At 38.8% G+C, this 23545-nt stretch overlaps 1 protein-coding gene across 3 annotated transcripts in view; it reads left to right on the top strand.

The window, feature by feature from the left end:
* The window catches only part of PLA2R1 (phospholipase A2 receptor 1), a 138918-nt gene that overhangs the window by 96084 nt on the left and 19289 nt on the right, over nucleotides 1-23545 (top strand). For 2 of the 3 annotated variants that reach the window (XM_088829692.1, XM_088829691.1), the window contains exons 15-22: nucleotides 1486-1618; nucleotides 2198-2233; nucleotides 2883-3040; nucleotides 9971-10009; nucleotides 11623-11687; nucleotides 11962-12068; nucleotides 13725-13864; nucleotides 23349-23466. In XM_088829692.1, the coding sequence (XP_088685818.1) occupies nucleotides 1486-1618; nucleotides 2198-2233; nucleotides 2883-3040; nucleotides 9971-10009; nucleotides 11623-11687; nucleotides 11962-12068; nucleotides 13725-13864; nucleotides 23349-23466 (796 nt within the window). The remainder of the gene's footprint in view (nucleotides 1-1485; nucleotides 1619-2197; nucleotides 2234-2882; nucleotides 3041-9970; nucleotides 10010-11622; nucleotides 11688-11961; nucleotides 12069-13724; nucleotides 13865-23348; nucleotides 23467-23545) is intronic. The other variant, XM_055397383.2, reaches the window with a different exon arrangement.

Below are 23545 nucleotides of genomic sequence, written 5' to 3'. Positions count from 1 at the left end.
AAAGCCATGAAGCAGTGGACTGAGTCCCTCACCACTTCCCTCTGGACAGAATAAATATCAAACTCATGCCATTCTCTGAATCTGAACTTTATATATTTATAAGTTAGATGAATTATTGCATGACTTTGTACATATTTGAAGGCGAGTATTTGGTGGTGGTTAATAGCTAAGTCTTGTCCAACTATTGTGACCTCATGGACTATATAGCCTGCCAGGCTCCTCTGTCCATAGGATTTCCCAGGCAAGAATACTGGAGTCGGTTGCCATTTCCTTCTCCAGGGGATCTTCCCAATCCGGAAAGTGAACCTGTGTCTCCTGCATTGCAGACAGATTCTTCACCCCTAAGCTACCAAGGCGGAGAAGGCGATGGCACCCCACTCCAGTACTCTTGCCTGGAAAATCCCATGGGTGGAGGAGCCTGGTAGGCTGCAGTCCATGGGGTCGCTAAGAGTCAGATACAACTGAGCGACTTCACTTTCACTTTTCACTTTCATGCATTGGAGAAGGAAATGGCAACCCACTCCAGTATTCTTGCCTGGAGAATCCCAGGGACGGGGGAGCCTGGTGGGCTGCCGTCTATGGGGTCGCACAGAGTCAGACACGAATGAAGCAACTTAGCAGCAGCAGCAGCAGCAAGCTACCAAGGAAGCATCAGTTCAGTTCAGTTCAGTTCAGTCACTTAGTCGTGTCTGACTCTTTGCGACCCCATCAATCACAGCACGCCAGGCCTCCCTGTCCATCACCAACTCCCGGAGTTCACTCAAACTCATGTCCATCGAGTTGGTGATGCCATCCAGCCATCTCATTCTCTGTTGTCCCCGTCTCCTCCCATCCCCAATCCCTCCCAGCATCAGACTCTTTTCCAGTGAGTCAACTCGTCGCATGAGGTGGCCAAAGTATTGGAGTTTCAGCAAATCATTTCAAAACCCTCTTTCTTTGTTTTTTTTTTGAGATTTTTACCTGAGTCTTGCTCATGGTAGGTCCACATTTCTATCAAGTCATCATTAAATCATTGAGAAGTTTGAATCTCTTGTCAATACTCCTGTTGTGTGATCATTCATAGAAATAGATAGTTTCTTGATTAAAGCTAGGGTTGACTTAGAAGTTAGTATTAGAGACTAAAAGCAAAAGAATCTACATCAAAGATGAGATTCAATTCTGAAAGATCCTTGAGCCACTAAAAAGTTTACCCAGGATCCCAGAGCTAGCCTAACCTTAAGTGAGAAAACAGTGCAAATTTATCTTACTTATTCCTTCTGGAGAAAGGAGTAGCATGCCTCTTTTTTTAAGAAAAAGAATCTTCAAGAAAAAATACTAAAGTTTTCATTAGTATACTTTTCACAAATGTGGAACCACCTTTAACTGGCATTATAACTTGCTTCCTCCAGAAGTCTATTGTGTTTTTCTACAGGGATGCCTTTTTGATCATTTGAAACCTTTTGCAGGGAATCAGTATTAAGGAATAATGAATTTCATCTGCTGCAGGTTGTCTCTTCATTTTTGGACAATTCTTATTTTGGAGACAATGCAAGAAATTGTGCTGTTTATAAGGCAAATAAAACATTGCTACCCTCATACTGTGGTTCCAAACGTGAATGGATATGCAAAATTCCAAGAGGTAAAAATATTAAGATCTTTACTATTTGTTTGCTGTCTAATCATCTATAGCATTTTCCCAAGGCAACAGTTACAGAGGTCTAAAATTTAAACAGCCTGGACCACAGTACCAACAACCTTCATGATAAACCAGATTGTACCATTTTAGCAAAAATGTGTATCATGGTGGAATGAGAAAAAATGACACCAGTGCAGTGTGCTAAGTGAGTGGGAAATGAAGATAACTGCCCCTGTTGTGGAGTATTGTATTTTGCAAGTACAACCTGGGAGAAATGTCACTGTGACATTACAAACAAACAAAATTACTTTTCAGATGAGTCAGCAAAAGCACCAGCACAGTGTGTCACACACAGTAGGTTCTCAGGAAGTGTTCACAACCTTTTTTCTTTAAAAAAAGAGACAGAGGTCTCTCTTGAGCCTCTTTTTTGAGTAGAAGAACTGATCACTTTCCAAGCAACATCTGGTTCTTAATAATCTTTTAAAAAGCAAAGTCAAAATATTGTGTTTAGGCCTGAAGTAATTCAGAGAGAGTACATCTGTAAATAAACATCACTCACACTGGCTTGCTTTTACTTTACAGATGTGAGACCTAAGGTTCCACCCTGGTATCAGTATGGTAAGAACTATTCCTGAATTTCTAACTTTATGCTACTTTATACCATTACTCTGTTATTACATAGCACCAATGGAGTTACTCTTTTCTTGAGTCAACTGATGACTAATTTGTTCAAATTAACCATTGATAAGTAATCAAACTAGGGGCTTCTTTTGTGGTCCAGTGAGTAAGACTCGACACTCCCAGTACAAGAGACCCTGGTTTCATCCCTAGTCAGGGAGCTAGATTCCACATGCCGCAACTAACTAATGATCCCGCATGCTACAACAAAGATGGAAGATCCTGGTGCCTTAACTAAGACCTGGTGCAGCCAAATAAATAAATAAATATGTATTTTTTAAATCAAAATGTCACTAAATATTACTAAAGACTAATATCATAGCTTAACTCCATTTTTATGGCACATGGTTTTAAAATATGCATCTAGCCCAGACTTTGGAATGTACATGTTTCATATATGAGAGAGACCAGTGAAAATAAGTAAACTGTATACTTATGTATGTGTGGGAGTAGGTGTATTCACACACATTTCCTTAATGTTGAGTGACTAAATTACACATGTGAGGTCAATCATAGCACACCCTATTTAAGTTTGCATTACATTGCTCAAGAATTCTTGTATCACTTCCATTGCTTATTTCTCTTTCAGATGCACCCTGGCTCTTTTATCAGGATGCAGAGTACCTTTTTCATATTTCCCCCTCGGAATGGTCCTCATTTGAGTTTGTCTGTGGCTGGCTGCGCAGTGATATTCTCACTATTCATTCTGCACATGAACAAGAATTCATCCACAGCAAAATAAGAGCGGTACTTAAATTTGATTAACTGAGAAACTCAAAGCATAACTCCTTTTTCAGTCCTGGAGGGCTTTTGTTTTCAAAAGCCTTCAGACATTAATTTGTTTCATTGAAAGTCTTAGATTTTTAAGAATTGTTTTTCTTCCTGTTACAAAGATTTAGAGAAAATAATGGAAACACAGCTTTACTATGCTCGTTGGTTTTTTCACTTCTCATGCTTTTCTGGCAACAAGGATGAGTGAGTAGCATTTCATTGTTTTATGCGATTCATTCCATCATTCAATGCTTATTTATTCTGAATCTACTATTCTAGGGACTGAGGTTTGATCAGTGCTTGCTGCTGCTGCTAAGTCACTTCAGTCATGTCCGACTCTGTGCGACCCCATAGACGGCAGCCCACCAGGCTCCCCCGTCCCTGGGATTCTCCAGGCAAGAGTACTGGAGTAGGGTGCCACTGCCTTCTGCTTATCAGTGCTTACAATAGACCAAAATCTCTGCCCACCTGGAGCTTATAGTCTAGTCTAGGAAGGAAGACTGCAAGCAATACAATAGAACTACACAGTATTTTAGAGAAAGATAAGTGGCTAGACGCATGCAGGAAGATCAAGCACTGACGAGGGACAAGCACTACTGGGAGATGCGTGCTGTTTTAAATTCCAAATTTTACTTATAAGAGTATAATATTGTTTAGACTCTATGCAGAAAATGGTAAGGAGTGGTTCTACATTTCAACTTCAGATAAAGACTGGACTTAATCCTTTGAAAAGCTAGGCTAATTAGAAAGAAGCATGGAAAATCTGTTAAATATGAAATAGACTACCAAGGAATAGTGTCAGGTTTTCAGCGTATTTCTTCAGCAAGCATTTATTGAGCATTAGCTTTGTCTCAGGCACTGTGGTATTTGTCAAGGACACAAAAATGTCAAGGACACAAAAATGAGTTACAGGTAGTGTCTTTAAAAAACTGGAAATAACACAATGTAGTAAGAGAAAAGAGAGCAGTCTGTACAAATTACCAAGGGGGCACCAGGGAGGAACAACCTCATTCCTAATTTTCCCTAGGAAACTGTTAAAGGTAAGAGAGAGCCTTTTTCTTTTTCCATAATTTAACATTATTTCATGGTCTCCAGGAATCCTTTATTGCTCTATCATCTTTTCATATGTTTGTAAGTTAAATGCTAAAATGAAGTTCTATGTTAAAGCATCCTTGACTTGTAAGAGAAATGTCTTCCCTCACATCTCATAGGGCTTTCCTGTCTCTGCAATTCTCTTTGATACACATACAGTGAGGAGGATGCAGGTTGGGTCCACTACTGAGTTTTGATGGAAAAGCCAAGAACCAGAGGGGTTAGGAGACAACTGCACTGCCCCACTGAGACACAGTGGCAGACCAACCAGGAGAACAGGATATCCCCTAGTATCGGTTCATGCTCTCCTACAAATGGAACACTCAGGTCAAAACCAGAACATTAAGTATCAACGAGTTATATATCACAACCTCAGAAAATACATTTGTTTCTTTAGCTGGACGGCAGAGGCAGACGCCTTACCCCAAGTGGCAGTAATAAGAGACCAGGTGAATGGCTAAAAACCAATCTATCAACATGTAAAGGGCACATCCCAAAAGGAAGTGGTAATTGGCCAGTACTTACTGTAACAGCGTCAAGCACTGCGAAGCACAAATGTTTAATGGCATTCGATCTTTCTAAGAACGCTCTGTGGGAAGTCTGTCATCAGCAGATTTTACAGATGAGGAAGCTAAGACTCTAAAGAGGTGAAACAACTTTGTTACACAGCAGCTAAGTAGTGGAATTTGGAAGTGAACCCAAATCATTTGACTTACAAGGTCATTTTCAAAAACCGCTGTGGGCAGCAGAAGAGCATATGCGTTGTATTAAAATAATCTATCCTCCAAAAGGTAGCCCTTGTATATTGTTGGTGAGAATGTAAATTGGTACAGCCACTGTGGAAAACAGCACAAAGCTTCCTCAAAGAATCCAGCAATTCCACTCCAAGGTATATATCTGAAAAAAATAAATATACTAATTTTAAAAGATATATGCACCCTAATGTTCATCAGTCAGTTCAGTTCAGTTGCTCGGTCCTGTCTGACTCTTTGCTACCCCATGGCCTGCGGCATGCGAGGTTTTCCTGTACATCACCAACTCCTGGAGCTTGTTCAAACTCATGTCCATTGAGTCGCTGATACCATCCAACCATCTCATCCTCTGTCATCCCCTTCTCCTCCTGCCTTCAGTCTGTCCCATCATCAGGGTCTTTTCAAATGAGTCAGTTCTTCACAACAGGTGGCCAAAGTATTGGAGTTTCAGCTTCAGCATCAGTCCTTCCAATGAATATTTAGGATTGATTTCCTTTAGGATTGACTGGTTGGATCTCCTTGCAGTCTAAAGGACTCTCAAGAGTCTTCTCAAACTCCAGAGTTCAAAAGCATCAATTCTTCGGTGCTCAGCTTTCTGAGTTGTGTGTCCAACTCTCACATCCATGCGTGACCACTAGAAAAACCATAGTTTTGACTAGATGGACCTTTGGTGGCAAAGTAAATGTCTCTGCTTTTTAATGTGCTGTCTAGGTTGGTCATAGCTTTTCTTCCAAGGAGCAAGCGTCTTTAATTTCATGGCTGCAGTCACCAACTGCAGTGATTTTGGAGCCCAAGAAAATAAAGTCTGTCACTGCTTTCATTGCTTTCCCATCTATTTGCCATGAAGTGATGCAACTGGATGCCATGATCTAGTTTTGAGAATGTTGAATTTTAAGCCAGCGTTTTCACTCTCCTCTTTCACTTTCATCAAGAGATTCTTTTGTTCCTCTTTGCTCTCTGCCACAAGGGTGGTGTCACCTGCATATCTGAGGTTATTGATATTTGTCCCGGCAATCTTGGATTCCAGCTTGTGCTTCATCCAGCCTGGCATTTTGCATGCTATACTCTGCATATAAGTTAAATAAGCAAGGTGACAATATAGAGCCTTGACGTACCCTTTTCCCAATTTGGAGCCAGTCCATTGTTCCATGTCTGATTCTAACTGTTGCTTCTTGACCTGCATACAGATTTCTCAGGAGGCAGGTCAGGTGGTCTGGTATTCCCATCTCTTTTAGAATTTTCTAGTTTGTCGTGATTCACACAGTCAAAAGCCTTAGCGTAGTCAGTGAAGCAGAAGTAGATGTTTTTCTGGAATTCTCTTTGTTTTTTCTATCATCCAGCAGATGTTGGCAATTTGATCTCTGGTTTCTCTGCCTTTTCTAAAATCCAGCTTGAACATCTGGAAGTTCTCAGTTCACATACAGTTGAAGCCTGGCTTGGAGAATTTTGAGCATGACTTTGCTAGCATGTGAGATGAGTACAATTGTGCAGTAGCTTGAACATTCTTTGGCATTGCCTTTCTTTGTAATTGTAATTAAAACTGACTTTTCCAGTCCTGTGGCCACTGCTGAGTTTTCCAAATTTGCTGGTGTATTGAGTGCAGCACTTTCACAGTATCGTCTTTTAGGATTTAAAATAGCTCAGCTGGAATTCCATCACCTCCACTAGCTTTGTTCATAGTGATGCTTCCTAAGGCCCACTTGACCTCACACTCCAGGATATCTGGCTCTAGATGAGTGATCACAGCATCATAGTTATCCGGGTCATTAAGATCTTTTTTGTATAGTTCTTCTGTGTATTCTTGCCACCCCTTAATATCTTCAGCTTCTGTTAGGTCCATACAATTTCTTTCTTTTACTGTGCCCACCTTTGCGTGAAATGTTTCTCTGGTATCTCTAATTTTCTTGACGAGATCTCTAGTCTTTTCCATTCTATTATTTTCCTCTGTTTCTTTGCACTGATCACTTAGGAAGGCTTTCTTACCTCTCCTTGCTATTCTTTGGAACTCTGCATTCAAATGGGTATATCTCTCCTTTTCTCCTTGGCCCTTTAATTCTCTTCTTTTCTCAGCTATTTGTAAGGTCTCCTCAGACAACCACGTTGCCTTTTGCATTTCTTTTTCTTGGGGATGGTTTTGATCACAGCCTCCTATACAGTGTTATGAACCTCCGTCCGTAGTTCTTCAGGCAGTCTATCAGATCTAATCCCTTGAATCTATTTGTCACTTCCAGTGTATAATCGTAAGGTATTTTATTTAGATAACACCTGAATGGTCTAGTGGTTTTCCCTACTTTCTTCAATTTAAGTCTGAGTTTGGCAATAAGGAGTTCATGATCTGAGCCACAGTCAGCTCCCTGTCTTGTTTTTGCTGACTATAGATAGCTTCTCCATCTTTGGCCACAAAGCAGATAATTAGTCTGACTTCGGTATTGACCATCTGGTGATGTCCATGTGCAGAGTCTTCTCTTGTGCTGCTGGAAGAGGGTGTTGCTGTGACCAGTGCGTTCTCTTGGCAAAGCTCTGTTAGTCTTTGCCCTGCTTCACTTTGTACTCCTAGGCCAAACTAGCTTGTTACTCCAGGTATCTCTTGACTATGTCCTTTTGCATTCCAGTCCCCTATGATGAAAAGGACATCTGTTTTTGGTGTTGGTTCTAGAAGGTCTTGTAGGTCTTCATAGAGCCATTCAACTTCAGCTTCTTTGGCATCAGTGGTTGGGGCATAGACTTAGATTACTGTGATACTGAATGGTTTGCCTTAGAAACAAACAGAGATCATTCTGTCATTTTTGAGATTTCACCCAAATACTGCATTTTGGACTCTTTTATTGACTATAAGGCCTCATATATTTCTTCCAAGGGATTTGTGCCCACAGTGGTGGATGTAATGGTCATCTGAATTAAATTCACCCATTCCAGTCCATTTTAGTTCCCTGATTCCTAAAATGTTGATGTTCACTCTTGCCATCGCCTGTTTGACCACTTCCACCTTACCTTGATTCATGGACCTGATATTCCAGGTTCCTATGCAATATTGTTCTTTACAGCATCAGACTTTACTTCTGTCATCAGTCACAGCCACAGCTTTGTGTTGTTTTTGCTTTAGCTCAGCCTCTTCATTCTTTACGGAGCCCTTCTCCAGTAGCATATTGGGCACCTACCAACCTGGGGAGTTCTTCTTTCAGTGTCATATCATTTTGCCTTTTTATATTGTTCATGGGGTTCTCAAGGCAAGAATACTAGAGTGGTTTGCCATTCCCTTCTCCAGTGGGCCATGTTTTGTCAATAGCCAAGATAGGAAAATAATCTAAGTGTCCATCAACAGATAAATGGATGAAGATGCGTCATATATATACAGTGGAATATTAGTCATAAAAAGAATGAAACTTTGCCATTTGCAACAACATACATGGACAAAGAGGGTATTGTGCTTCATGAAGTAAGTCAGAGAAAGATAAATACTGTGTGTTATCACTTATATGTGGAATCTAAAATATAAAACAAATGATGAATATAACAAAACAGAAACAAACTCATAGATACAGAAAATGAACTAGTGATCATCAGTGGGGAGAAGAAAAGGGGAGAGGAAGACAAGGGTAGAGGATTAAGAAGTATAACCTACTATGTATAAAATAAATAAGCTTCAAGGGTATATTATACAGCACAGGGAAATATAGCCATTATTTTATAATAAATTCAGTGGAGTGTAATCCGTAAAAAATTTTGAATCGCTATGTTATACACATGAAACTAATATAATATTGCAAATGAACTATACCTCAAGTTTTTAATTAGTTAAATATAAAATCCCTCCCCAAATGATAGCTGCCAGCTCTGTCTCAGACATGAACAGTGAAGGACTTCTTTGATCCTTCCAGCAGAGCTTAGGTCTTTGGAGAACCTCTGTACTCTTCTGTCTTCACCTTTTCCTTAATTCACTCTCTCAGTCTTTGGTGGTTGGGAAGCCAGTGGGAATGGCAGAGTTAATACCTCTCATAAACCCCATGGGCTCAGCCATTTAAGAAGGCATAGCCAGTGCCATGATCTAGAGTTGAGGATTAGATCTAGAGATCCCAAACCAGACAAACCCTGTGGTGTCTTAGATGGTAAAAGTGTTACGCAGCCTATGACCATGTTGATACAGAATGTTCTTTCAGTATTACAGGGGAGTGGCTGAACTGATCCAACACCTCAGTGTGCTACAGAAGGAAGTTATCAGAGAGAAAAGGATGGGAAGACTCAGAATGGGGCAAGGGAGCCAAAGGGAATGGGTATCAATTTAGAAAAAAGAATGCTGTACATTTCTAAGGCAGTTCTTCCTCCTGCATAATTTGTAGCTATTAGGCAATTTTTGTTCAAGATAGTGGTAGTATTTATGGTGACCTACATTTCTTAGGTCAGTCCAGAAGTTCTGGATGAGGAACTAAACATGTAGAGGTCATACCACTTATTTTTGTGGCACACCCATCCTATAATTGCAGGAAGAATAGGTGTAATTAAATATTTTTATAGTTATTATAGTATTATATAGCTTCTCTACAAAGAATAGTAACTCAGAAATATGAAAGACAAAAATATCATTCTTTTGGGGAGTAGAAGAACTAATTATTGAGAAAGAAAGCTGGATGCAGTTTTTTAAAAGTCTGAAGCAGAATTTTTTTCCAAGATGTTTCCATCTTGGAAAAGTGATGAGTCATAATTTCCTCTTTGACTAACAGAAGACCACAAGGCATGATCAGAGGGAATTTTTGAGAACAAATTTTTTGAGTCATCTTATTGGTCAGATCAATGCCAAAAAAATAAAAACAATGAGCACTTTATGAGTTGTTTGACATGAACTAATTGTTATGCTGTGTTGTGCAATAAATATTTGCATTTCAAAATTGCAATTTTCTCTTATTTTTTCAATTTTATTTCAAAAAATTTCTAACAAAAATATATCAAATCTATTAGTCATCCCCCAAAACCTGGTGTTTTAAATCCTTAAAATAATTTGGTTTTGTTATTTTTATGGAAACATTTTAAGAGATAACAAGTTGTTCTCCCTTATATTGCTTTGTAGATTAGTATATTGGATATTACTGTGGGTTATTTGTTTATGGTAAGTGTTCTTCCCATATGATGCGATCTATAACGAATGCTTGTAACAAAACATAATTGACTTTATGAAGTCCATGGTTGTATCACATTTTTTATACAAAAGAATACTAGTATCTTTTATTATCGTGGTTTTACACCTAAACTGAAATTCACAACATCTATTTTTCACATTGGATTTTTCACTCTGAGTGTCTTCTAACTTGACCTATGAAGTTCTGTCCCATGTCACAACAGGTTGTGATGTACCACGTGGAGGATTACCATGCTATAATTGAGGTGGTAATAAATATGCCACTTAAGATGCAGTAGTTGTAATTTTTCTTTAGAGATCCTCAATTGGGGCAATGAATAATCAGACCATGATTTCCACTGTTGTTGCACACGAGACCTCTTTAGATTGAATGAAATGGTTGTGGTTCTCCCACTGAGTTCACAGCCAGTCTCCATGGACCCATTCCAAAGGCTGACAATAGGAGCCTAAATTCAGCATGTAAGAACATGTCCATGAAACAACACCTCAGGGAGCCAAAATTACAGTTGCTCCATCTTGCATTATTCACAAATTGCTGATATGGCAGACAGCCACACTGGTTAAAGAGTGAAAATACTCATGTATAAATTAGAATGTTAGAGAGCTATTAGGTTCTGTTGTATGATGACTTGAAATTCACATGAGAAAAAAAATACTTTTTAAATGCATCTCCAAGTCTTTACAGAAGAAATGAAAGTGAAAATTTAAATGTATAATGCCTTCAAGTTAACAGGGTTTTAGCATAAAAAATTAAGTTACATTTCACACACAGCACACACACAATAAAGAATATTGATTTAGAGGCCTTAGAGAAATCCTTAATGCCTCTTCTTCCTTTATAGTTGAAGAGGGAATTTCAATTTCCTGGGTCATAAGTCCAGTATTACATCTGGTCTAATGTGTATATGCATATACATGTCTATGATGTTTCAAGTTTATTCTTTATTGTACTGAGATCTATGTGATAAATAATGGCATAAATGAATAAAATATAGAAAGAATAATTTTCTAGTTGTCAAACACTGGAAATCCTGCAGAATTCTTTGTTCCTATACTGTAGTTTCCTTTTGAATGGGGGAGAGTGCTAATACTTACAATCAGGCTAATGCCTAAAATATAAGTTCTTTTACTATTGAGGTCTTTATGCCTCGAATTGTTTTTCAAGTGGTGTGGTTTTGCAGTAAAGTTTTATAAATCATTGAGAGAATAAGTCACTAAACTTTTAGTTTAAAAAGGAATTCACATGCTATTTCACTTTACAATATTACTTTATAAATCCCTACTATGAGAATTAGAAAATTTATTTTCACATATATAAGAAACATTGTAACAAAGTTATGTATGAAACTAAAATTATTTTAAATATTTGATTCCAGTTTTCTTCTATGATAAGGAGGGCGTAGTTTAGAATAATGAAGTTTCAGGTTTTCTCGGGATGCTTGGCCTTGGTGCACTCTTCTTTAAATAACTGGGTAAAACACTGAAGAGTAGAAAGCTATTAGCAGCAGCCCCATTAATCTTAATAGTGTTAAGGGAAAACAAATAGAATAAATGCTGACATTCTCTCTCTCTTGTTTAAATAGCTATCAAAGTACGGTGTAAATTGGTGGATTGGACTTCGAGAAGAAAGAGCCAATGATGAATTTCGGTATGGACCTAGATTAATTTGCATTTAACCCTTTTTGACAGGTTTTTTATTCGCAGAGTGATTGGACTAGATCTTAGTGGTTAATTTGTTGACTAGCTTTCAAACATTATCTTTAACTTATAAATTTTCATTTCCCTAACTAAAGACATGAGTATTTTTTTAAATTTAATAAAATAATTATGCCTCCAGTCCATACCCCAGGACTCCAAAAATGGTGTTAGAGACTGAATGTGCAGACTGAGAGAAGACCTTGATTTCTTACATTTCCTTGCAGCTGGAGAGATGGATCACCAGTAATATATCAGAACTGGGACGAAGGAAAAGAAAGGTCTATGGGCCTTAATGAGAGCCAGAGGTGTGGCTTCATTTCATCCATAACAGGTTATTTTATTAATCCATTTTGGGGTTTATAATGCAAACATAATTTTCAGAAGACTTGAAGTCTCCTTTTAATTGCATTAATTCAATGAGAAGGTTCTGTTTGGTTATTTTGCTTTTCAACCATGTGTATTTAATTTATCAGTCTTAAGTTTCCTATAGCTTGTTCCATGCATTCATGTTCTTGAAAATAATTTACATCTAGATAAGTCCTTCATCTTGAACCAAAACTAACAAAAATGTGCCCACTGAAATGGGTCAAAAACTTGCCTAATACTATTCTCTATGAAATTTCAATATGGGCCCATTAAAAAAAAATCTCTTTGTAGTATCCAGTGTATAATTGGCCAGAACTTTAACCTCTGAATTTTTTTTCCATTTAAAGAAATTTTTCCTTGAATTCAGTGTCTTTTTTTTACACATTTGGCCTTAATTGCTGCTTGCCTTAGAATACCAGCTCTCTGTCAGTTGGATTTAGAGGTACATGTTTGTCTAAGATGGGGTTTTTTATTCTATGCATCAATGCAGTGTTATTGGGGTTGATTGTCCACTCATATCCATTCTGCTTTCTATCCAATAAAAGGTAATGATGTTCCTAACAGATCCTCCCAAATCAGGAGAAGTAAAAATATGGAAAGCCATCTCTGGCTTAAGGGCAGCTGCAGAGAAAGGAGAGGAAAAACCATGTTGTTAATCAGCTCACTTTGCCAGCAGGTGTCACAACAGCCTACAGAAAGGCTGTTTGTGATTCTGGAAGAATAGAAGCTAATCTGAATTGAAAATAGCATTCCAGCCCCTCCTTCAAAATGCCAATATCTTTTTGGCTCATACCCCTCACACTAGAAAACAGAATCTTCCCTTGCAGTTTACATTCATCCTTGTCCTATTCTGGAACTTATGACTTGAATGCTAATGAAATACATTCTATAACCTTTACTCTGAAAAGAAAGATTTTCTAATTATTTTCTAAGAGACTGAGGACTTTGGGATACATCTTCCTGAGGGCATGTCTCTGAAAGTGTGTGTTTTGTTCAAGGGTCAGTGTTAAAAAGTGCTTCTTCCTTGGAAGTTTCTGAGTTATTTTTTCTAAAAATTTTTTCTAAATTATTATATTTTTAAGAATTAGAGTAGAAATGATCATCTATTATTTTAGAATCTTTTTCCTCTTTTTACCTTGAAGTGGAATACTTTAAAACAAAGAATATTTATTTATCTAATCTTTCAAAAGTTCGTATTTTCTGGCTTTTATTAAAAATTAGGAGATCTGGAAATAGCAGGCCCCCAGTCTCACATGGCAACAACTGATTAAAGCTTGCACTCTTAGTAAAACAAAAATATTACTCTACAAAAATATCCTTTGTTAAACAAGTCAAATGTTCTTAAAACTTTCAACAGTGTTGTGATTTCATTTCCAATATTTGTTTGCATTTTTCTTGCATTTGAAAAATTTCTACATTCTTAAATTAGAATTACTGATTTGGCATTTTGCCCAGTTAGCTCTTGTCACAGAGAACTCTATAGTTAGTAGTTAAATCTAGTTCAATTTCCAGATCTAAAAAAGTATCGTAAACCAAAGCAGTCATAAAAAAAATTGACCATTGCAGAATTTCTACAGAGTCACCATTATTTCCTATTATTTCTAACCATTTTCTCCTCCAGGTCTCTGGGCTAGTGAAGAGTGTTCAATTTCTATGCCTAGCATCTGTAAGCGAAAAAAGGTTTGGGTCATAGAAAAAAAGAAAGATATTCCAAAACAACATGGAACATGTCCCAAAGGATGGTTATATTTTGACTATAAGGTAAACTTGTTTTCAAAAAGTTGCTTTTGTTTTTCTTTTGTAGATGTTAATTTTAGAATGTAATCAAAAGGGGGCCTGGCTTTGAAAAACCATGAGTTGTCCATTGGACCTGGAATTTTTTTGTCACAATTTTCAAGGGATTTGAGAAATTTTCTATTTTGGGACAGATCTCTTGAAATAAGAAGGCTTTGTCAAAAACAGCTTTGACACCACCCTTCATTTGAATACTCAGTTTTTGCTACTGATATTGTCATTCATTACGCTGTATTACTCTTTCATTTAGGTGTGATGTGTGTGCATGCACACATGTGTGTGTGTGTATCTAGGCCATGTTCTCAAATGAGCTGTCAACTCCAGAGGGCCCAGATTGTTTTCTTCTTTTGTGTCTTTCTGCGTGGAGCCCACACAGAGCTCTACACACCTTGTGAATTGACCAACTAATAACGTACCTCAGTCAACTTTGTCTTGAGCCTCTTAAAGCTGGTGCTTTCATGCAGAATCAAATTTTGTTTTTAATTTTTTTAAGTGACCAGTGGGGATATTGTAAACCAGATTTATTATTTCTGATACTGTCTCCAATTAAGGCTGAAACTTCCCCTCAACTCCTTGTTTTAAAATAAAATGACTTTATAGGCTGTAGGTGGAAGTAATTAAAATGCATCTCAAATTATAAATGTTTAACTCTTTGATAATTAAAAAGCTCAAACTGTGCTATAATCTCATATACTAATATGGAATAGCTCCTCCAGCATGGGCAATTTTCAGTCTATATGTTTAGTTACATTGGCAGGGCATTCTCTCCGTTGCGATCTTCCTCTCATTGTTATGAGGTCATTTGTATTTAATACATATTTATTGAGCACATACATATTTGGGACTGATATTTTTAATTGTGGTAAAATTCACATAACATAGAATTTACCATGTTAATTATTTTTAGTGTTAAGTATATGCTTCCCTCATAGCTCAGTTGGTAAAGAATCTGCCTGCAATGCAGGAGACCTGGGTTCGAGTCCTGGGTCGGGAAGATCCCCTGGAGAAAGAAATGGCAGTCCACTCCAGTGTTCTTGCCTGGAAAATCCCATGGACAGAGAAGCCTGGCGGGCTACAGTCCATGGGGTCGCAAGAGTCAGACACAACTTAGCAACTTAAACCACCACCATACGCACATTGCTGTGCAATGACTCTGCAGACCTTCATCTTGTAAAACTGAAACTCTAAACCCATTAAACAAGAGCCTCTCGTTCTCCCTCTTCATAGCCCCTGGCAACCACTACTTTACTTTGTCTTTATTAATTTGACAGCTTCAGATACCACACGTGAGTGAAATCATATAGTACTTGTCCTTTTGTAACTGGCTTATTTCACTTAGAACAGTGTCCTCCAGGCTCCCATATTGTAGCAAGTGTCAGAATTTCCTTCCTCTTGAAGACTGAATAATATTCCATTATATGTACATAACACATTTTGTTTTTCCACTTATCCATCAATGGACATTTGAGTTTCTCCCACCTTGGAGCTGTTTCTGCTGGCAATTACATATATACATACATATATGTGTGTGTGTGTGTCTGTATCTCGTTTTATTGAATTTTTAAAATACACAGAACAACTATACCATCTTACATATGAGAAGACTGAGGCTAATAACATCGTGTAGTTTTTTTTGAAACTTAAGAGCAAATAAGTCTCAGGCTGAGAATCAACCTCAGATTTTCTGACCCTGACTATTGGCCCTTTCCTACAGCTTCCACTTCATATCAGTACTTAAGAATTACCAAATCACCTTAGCTCTGTGATACAATCAGTCCAGTGGCAGTGTGAGATATTTTCTAAAATAATATAGTCATTCTCTAAAATGTTATATAGTATTGAGATATACTGCTTTGAATAGTCGAGAGACTTCCCTGATGGTCCAGTGGCTGACTCCACATTCCCAATGCCCAGGGCCTGGGTTTGATCCCTGATCAGGGAACTAGATCCCACAGGCCTCAACTAAGACCCAGTGCAGCCAAATATATGAATAAATAAATATCATTAAAAAATAATTGAAACTTTTAGTCTGCTCCTTATTTCTCAAACTATAAAATATTTCTACCAGTTATAAATTACATATACATTTCAATATGACAAAATACCAAATATTCAATAGGACTTGAGTATTACTAAGTTTTTTATTAAAACCTTTGACAATTAGTTTTTTAGGTTATTTTATTGTGGTAAAATATATAACATAAAATATGCTATTTAAGTCATTTTTAAGTGTACAGTTCCTGGCATTGATTACATCCACAATGTTGTTCAGCCATCACTTTGTTTCCAAAGCTTATCATCATCCCAGACAGAAACTCTGTAACTGGCTAAGCAATACCTCCCAATTCCCTATCCCCTCCAGCCCATAAAGTGAAAGAAAGTGCTAGACACTCAGTTTTGTCTAACTCTTTGCGATCCATGGATTGCAGCCTACCAGGCTCCTCTGTCTATGGAATTCTCCAGGCAAGAATACTGGAGTGAGTTGCCATGCCCTTTTCCAGGCGATCTTCCTGACCCAGGGATCAAACCCGGGTCTCCCACATTGCAGGCAGATTCTTTACCATCTGAGCCACCACGGAAGTCCCCTCCAGCCCATGGTAAGCTCTAATCTATTTTTCATCTCTGTGAGTTTGCCTGTTATAGATAATTCAGATAAATGAACTCATACATTGCCCTTTTGTGGCAGGCTTATATAACTTAGCATAATGCTTTCAAGGTTCACCCATGTTGTAGCATGCATCAGAACTTCATTCCTTTTATGACTTAATATTCCATGCCACATTTTGTTTATCTATTCATCTGTTGACAGACTTCAGTTATTTCTACTTTTTAACTATTATGAATAAATCTGCTATGAATATTGGCATACACAAGGATCTACTGGAGTCCCTGTTTTCACTTCCTTGAGGTATATACCTAGGAGTGGAATTGCTACATCCTATGCTAATTCTGTGTTTAACTTTTTGAAGAACCAGCAAACTGTTTTTCACAATGGTCGAACCATTTTATAATCCTGCCAACAGTGTATGCTAGCAATTTTTCCACATCCTTGAAAATACTTGTTATTACCCATGTTTTTGATTACTGCCAATACTATTCCAGTGTTATCTCATTGTCATTTTGATTTGCATTTCCCTCATGAGTAATGATATTTGGCATCTTCTCATGTGCTTATTGACCATTTATATATTGTCTTTGAAAAATGTCTGTTCAACTCCTTTGCCCACTTTTTATTCAGGTTGTCTTTTCGTTATTGAGTTGTAGGAGGTCTTTATATAATCTAGATATAAAACCCTTATCAGATACATGTTTTGTAGGTATTTTCTCTCATTCTTTAAGTTATCTTTTTACTTGATTGATACTGTCCTTTGATGTATACAAGTTTTTAATTTTAATGAGTCCAATTTATCCATTTTTTTTCTGTTGCTCACACCGTTGGTGTCATATCTAAGGATATGTTGTTAAATCCAAGGTCACAAATATTTACTTTATGTTTTCTTCTAAAAGCTTTATAGTTTTAGCTTTTATATTTAGGTTTTAGTCCATTTTTAATTAATTCTTATACCTGAAACTTTTTTACAACTATTAAAACAAGTACATCATAGAGTGCTCTGAAGGGAACCACCACGAAGGAATGCCTTTCGTGCCTCAAAGTCACATTTTTGATCCAGAGAGTGGGCAGTCCGAAAGCATGAGCAAAACTCTTCTAGCTACTAATCATAATTCCTCCCGTGTATGAATAAAGAATATTTTAAGGCAAATCATAACAAATCATATACTTGGCATTACAGAAATAATTCTTAGAAGCTTACAATGGCAGTTTTTGGCCACTGTCCTTTTCCTAAACTTTCTTATCTACACAGATTAGCTCTAGTCCATGTTTCCTTGAGTGTAAACATGAGGACGGAGAAGGCAATGGCAAGCCACTCCAGTACTCTTGCCTAGAAAATCCCATGGATGGAGGAGCCTGGTAGGCTGCAGTCCATGGAGTCGCTAAGGGTCGGACACGACTGAGCGACTTCACTTTCACTTTTCACTTTCACACATTGGAGAAGGAAATGGCAACCCACTCCAGTGTTCTTGCCTGGAGAATCCCAGGGACGGGGGAGCCTGGTGGGCTTCCATCTATGGGGTCGCACAGAGTCGGACACGACTGAAGTGACTTAGCAGCAGCAGCAGCAAACATGAGGAATATATACACACACAGGCAAGGTACAGTAATGGTGCCACAAACCTAGGGCAAGAAGAGGAACTGAATGCTTCCTTTGAAAGAATAGGAAGGTGCGTGAGCAACACACAAACACAATCATGAGGGGAAAAGGGCTTTCTGAGGCTGACTATGGAGCAGGACTAAAGCACCCTTGTGTAGCTCAGGGGCTATTTTTAATCTTTATTGATAACTAATAGCTAGATTCGTGGTTTATAGCTCTGATTAAATACTTAGAATCACCGGGTAAGCTTTCTAAAAATATCATGGTACAGGTGACATCAGAGAAGACAGTGGCACCCCACTCCAGTGCTCTTGCCTGGAAAATCCCATGGACGGAGGAGCCTGGTGGGCTGCAGTCCATGGGGTCGCAAAGAGTTGGACACGACTGAGCGACTTCACTTTCACTTTTCACTTTCATGCATTGGAGAAGGAAAGGGCAACCCACTCCAGTGTTCTTGCCTGGAGAATCCCAGGGACGGGGGAGCCTGGTGGGCTGCAGTCCATGGGGTCACACAGAGTCGGACACAAATGAAGCGACTTAGCAGCAGCAGCAGCAGGTGACATCCTAAATATTCTGATTTAATTGATCTGCATAGATCCAGGCATTAGCATTTTTAAAAAGCTCCCTCAGTTATTCTAATGTGCAGCCAAATTTGCCCAGCAGTGCAACAGTTGTACAGTTGAGTCTTGGAACAATTCAGAGGATTTGATTACTAAGGATATGGTCACAGCAGGCTTCATGAGAAGTGGCCTGTTACAGAATGAGATTTCAGGGTCCCCAGGTCTGTCTTTCCACCCACAGTGCCCTCCCCTGCATATTAAGGGCTAAAATCCCACCACTAGAGTCATTCCTTTGCCTTAACACTTTCCTTTACGTTTTTTATGGGAACTCTTTCTGAGGTTGCCTCATCTGTCACCTCCACTTTAAAATAAGTGGGTTTATAAGATCATTAGAAAAGCTGGAAATCGGAGAATTAATGGTTGAGAGGAGTGGAAAGCCCAGTGGGGATAGTTCTGACTAACAAAAAAAAGCTACAGAAGGAAAATTGGGAGACAGCAATGACAGACATTACTCACTTCAGAGTTCTAAATAAGCATCAATATGTTTCACTAAACTTTTCTTCTTGCTTGTCAGTTCCTAGGACTAATTCTTATTGGTTATTTCTAAGGAAAAAAAATCCTGCCTGGTTGATTATTTACTATTAAGAGTTTCAAAACTGAGACAGCAGAAGTTGTGGCTTTTCTCATGTCTCATACATTATTGTCTTCATGTTTGATGATGTAAAAGAGGCTTGACCAGGGATTATCCTGGGAAGAGTGAGTCATGTAAGAAATTTGGCACAGCAGAGCTGTGTATAAGAGGAGGACATTCTGTGTGTGTGTGTGTGTGTGTGTGTGTGTGTGTCAGATTAACTATTGTGCTTCTACTTATATGTTTTATTCAAGGACCTGGATTTAGTGCTGATGGCTGCTTTGTACCATCTCAGTTCAGTTCAGTTCAGTCCAGTCGCTCAGTCGTGTCCGACTCTTTGTGACCCCACGGACTGCAGCACGCCAGGCTTCCCTGTCCATCACCAACTCCCGGAGCTTACTCAAACTCATGTCCATTGAGTCGGTGGTGCCATCCAACCATCTCATCCTCTGTCATCCCCTTCTTCTCCTGCGTTCAATCTTTCCCAACATCAGGGTCTTTTCCAATGAGTCGGTTCTTCACATCAGGGGGCCAAAGTATTGGAGTTTCAGTTTCAGCATTAGTCCTTCCAATGAATATTCAAGGTTACCATCTAGTTTTAGATTAGCCAGTGTTTCATTTCATGCATAGCATATTTCTTCCTATAAAGAAAATGCTCTCCTCTTTTAAATTATTCAAATTCTTAGCACTTTTTTCATTCATTCCATTTAACTGTGTTGCATATTGGCAACTCAATGGTGAGGGAAAACAAATACAGTCCCTTCTCTTTTAGAGCTTATAGGCTAGAGGGGACAAAACATTAGTAAATCAATCAGGAAAATAACTCTAATTTACAACTTTGGCAAAAGTGATGGAGAGTTAGACAGCTCCATAGAAGTATATAACGGGAAGACCTAACTGAGGCAGTCAGAAGGGCAGGAAGCATCAAAAGTAACGGAAACAACATGTGCTAAAGACCTGTGGTGAGAAGGAATGTGATATATTGAAGAAACTAAAAGAAGCATAGAGAACTAGAATGTAGAAAGTGAGACAGAAGAAGCAGGCAAGGGTGATATTGTGTGCAAGTTCCTGGTTTTATCCTAAGAGCAGTGGGAAACCCCAAAGCGTTTTAACCAAAGAGGGACATGATCAGGGAAAAGAATCACTCAGGCTGCAGCCCCAAAGCATCTGACATGGCTGAGTGACTGAGCACACACGCATTCAGGCTGCAGTACCAAAACTAGACCCAAGAAAGGCAAGGGTGAGGAAAGTAAGAACCGTAAGGAGGATATTGCAATAGTCCAGACAAGAGGTTAAGTCCCTGGGGCTAAGATCATGGTGGGGCAGTGGGAACAGGAGACGGTGAAGGACTCAGAAATGGGATGTCCTGATGGGAGTACTGAAGGGGTGATGGAGGTGGCTGAAGAGTCAGAAGATCTCAGGTTTCAGATTTACATAAATGCATAACTGACTATGCTATTCAACACCAGTAAGAACACTGAAAAAGGACCAAATTTGGGAGAAAGATCATGAATTCCATTTTCACATTTGAACTGGAAATGACTTGGAGACCAAAAAAAGTTTTATATGCAAAACTCGTTTAGAATACAGTAAGGTATACTTACTTCACAGCAATAATCAGAGATGCATTAAACTTGATCACATTTTGCAAAGCAGTAAGTAAATAAACAATTTAAAATTAAGGGTGTTGTACTTCATCTTGCTACTTTGCTTTAATTATTAATGACACAATTTCAAAGTGTATTAGTAAACATGTTATATTTTTAGATACAATGAAGCTGTGGTAATGGGAGGCTATACTCCCATAGTCAAGCTAGTCAAGCCTCAGTTGGCTGAGGCAAACAGGGCAGTGGTGAGGCTGGGTGGGAAGGGGGAGGGTGTGTGTGTGTGTTTTCTGGAGAGATTTATTGAGCTAAATGAACCAGTGAGGTTCACTGGTATTTATGAATGGTTCATTAGTGTGACTATCTGAACACAAGGTGAATTCGCATTAAATGATAAGACTTCCTAATAATTAGTATGTGCCAATCTTTGGAATTCATAATTAGAGGAAAGAGGCAGAATGAAAGGAAATAGATAAAAGGATAGTTGTTATAAAATTAAAATCCTTTAAAGTCAGTTCCATTTCTTTGTGAAGCAAACAGGTAAAGAGGATCAGAGAAAGTGAAAGTGTACTTCCTGTCTTGTTTGGCAACTCAACTTCATGCTAGATCAGGGTTTCTGGTTTTTGTCCTAAGAACAGTGGAAAATCCCTGAAGGGTTTAAAGGGAGACATGTTCAGAACTGAGTTCTGCAAAGAATTACCTGAGCTGTATTGACAGTAGGGCCTGGATAATTAATTCCTTGATGTAGGACACTGACCAGTGCATTATGGAATGTTTAGCAGCATCCCTGCTCTCTACTCACTAGATGTCAATAGCAGTGCTCCCCACCCTCCCAGCCCTGTCTGAACCGTGACAACCAAAATGTTTCCAGATATTATCAAAATATAATCTGAAGAGCAAAATGGTCTTATTTGAGAACCACTGGACTAAATCTAGAATCCTCAGAATTTCACTTCACAATCATTTCAGGGTCTATTGGCTTTTATCTTGTTCCATAAATATTTATTGAAGACCTTCTTAGTTGTGATGTTCAAAGAGGAGCAACATTTAGTCTCTGCTTTTTAAGAAGCTTATGATGGTAGGGAAAGGATGAGGGACTGATACATTTAGATGATAAAGAAGGATGGGGTAGGATGCTCTCTCAAGTGCAGGGTGCTACATTAACCTAGAATAATCTTGTAGCTGGGATTTTCTCAGTGGCAGATCTCACGTCAGACTCATCATTGACCAGGGATGGCTATGTTCATTGATGAGAGAATAATCCACACAGAATATTTTTTGCAGAAAGTCTTTCCCGACTTCTCTGGAACTTTGCCTAAGGCTTTCTCTTCTGTCTTTCTGTCTTCTCTCCTCTGATTCCAGATAGCTTCACTAACATGGTTAAACTTCACAGAGTTTAGTGCGGGGGTGCTATTCTTCAACTTGCCTACTCTGCCAGGCAGTTACCATTCCATACCTCTTGTTCCATAATGAGTAATCCCTGCCATGCCACAGACATGATTCTCTCCTGAGTAACAGTCAGCTCTCACTGCCAAACCCCGCAGCCTGCTTTTTGAGTTCCACGCCTCTCCCTTCTGTTTTCCTTCCTAGGCTTCCTTGGTCCTGCTCTTGCTTTTCTTCCCTTTGGCTCATCTTTTCTTTTCCTGCTCTTCCTCACTGACTTTTGGACCACATGGCTGACTCCAAGTATTTAGGGACTTTAAATACCTGATGTGGTCTGAGTCCCCAGGATTCCTCTGTCACTTAAAAGTGAGAGAGTGTATTTGTAAATAAAATCAAATGAACATATTAACTGCCACCAAAAGAAATTTTTTTTAAGATGAAATCCTCCCCTGTAAACTCTGCAGTGAGGCTGGCTTCTTTTTAGAAGGAATGCTATTTTTCACTGAGCAGAAGACATTGTTCTGACATCCTGCATGACAAAACACAGCGCTGTCTCTGAGGCTGCCTAATGCAAATGCACAAAAGGCCTGACTCACACTGAAAGCTGGTCCTCTTGGTTTTGCTTTCACACCTTTGGAGTAGCTGGAAAAAAAAAAAAAGTCGCTTCTGTCCAACAAAATCGTAAAGAATCTTCAAAGCTGATCCTCGGTGTGTTTTCAGTTCAGTTCAGTTCAGTTGCTCAGTCGTGTCCGACTCTCCGCGACCCCATGAATCACAGCACGCCAGGCCTCCCTGTCCATCACCAACTCCCAGAGTTCACTCAAACTCATGTTCACAGAGTCGATGATGCCATCCAGCCATCTCATTCTCTGTCATCCCCTTCTCCTCCTGCCCCCAACCCTTCCCAGCATCAGAGTCTTTTCCAGTGAGTCAACTCGTCGCATGAGGTGGCCAAAGTATTGCAGTTTCAGCTTTAGCATCAGTCCTTCCAATGTGTTTAGGAAAGTTTTAATTCACTCAGAAAAATATGGAAATGAATGCTTTTTTGGGACATTTTTATAGTGCCTTTTGCTGAAAATCCCTGAAGGCCCAAGTGACTGGAAGAACTGGACATCTGCTCAAGATTTTTGTGTTGGAGAAGGGGGGACACTGGTTGCCATTGAAAATGAGGTGGAACAAGGTAGTGTACTCAATGTTCAATCAGGCAAAAATCGCTGTTTTTACTGAAGTGTCTATTAAATCATTTCTCTGAAATACTA

This window comes from Moschus berezovskii, chromosome 2, assembly GCF_049115385.1.
Source record: "Moschus berezovskii isolate FMDL1 chromosome 2, NW_MosBer_1.0, whole genome shotgun sequence".
NCBI classification, from domain to species: domain Eukaryota; kingdom Metazoa; phylum Chordata; class Mammalia; order Artiodactyla; family Moschidae; genus Moschus; species Moschus berezovskii.
The sequence above is the reverse complement of the archived record's forward strand: the minus strand, read 5'-3'. Positions and strand labels throughout refer to the sequence as shown.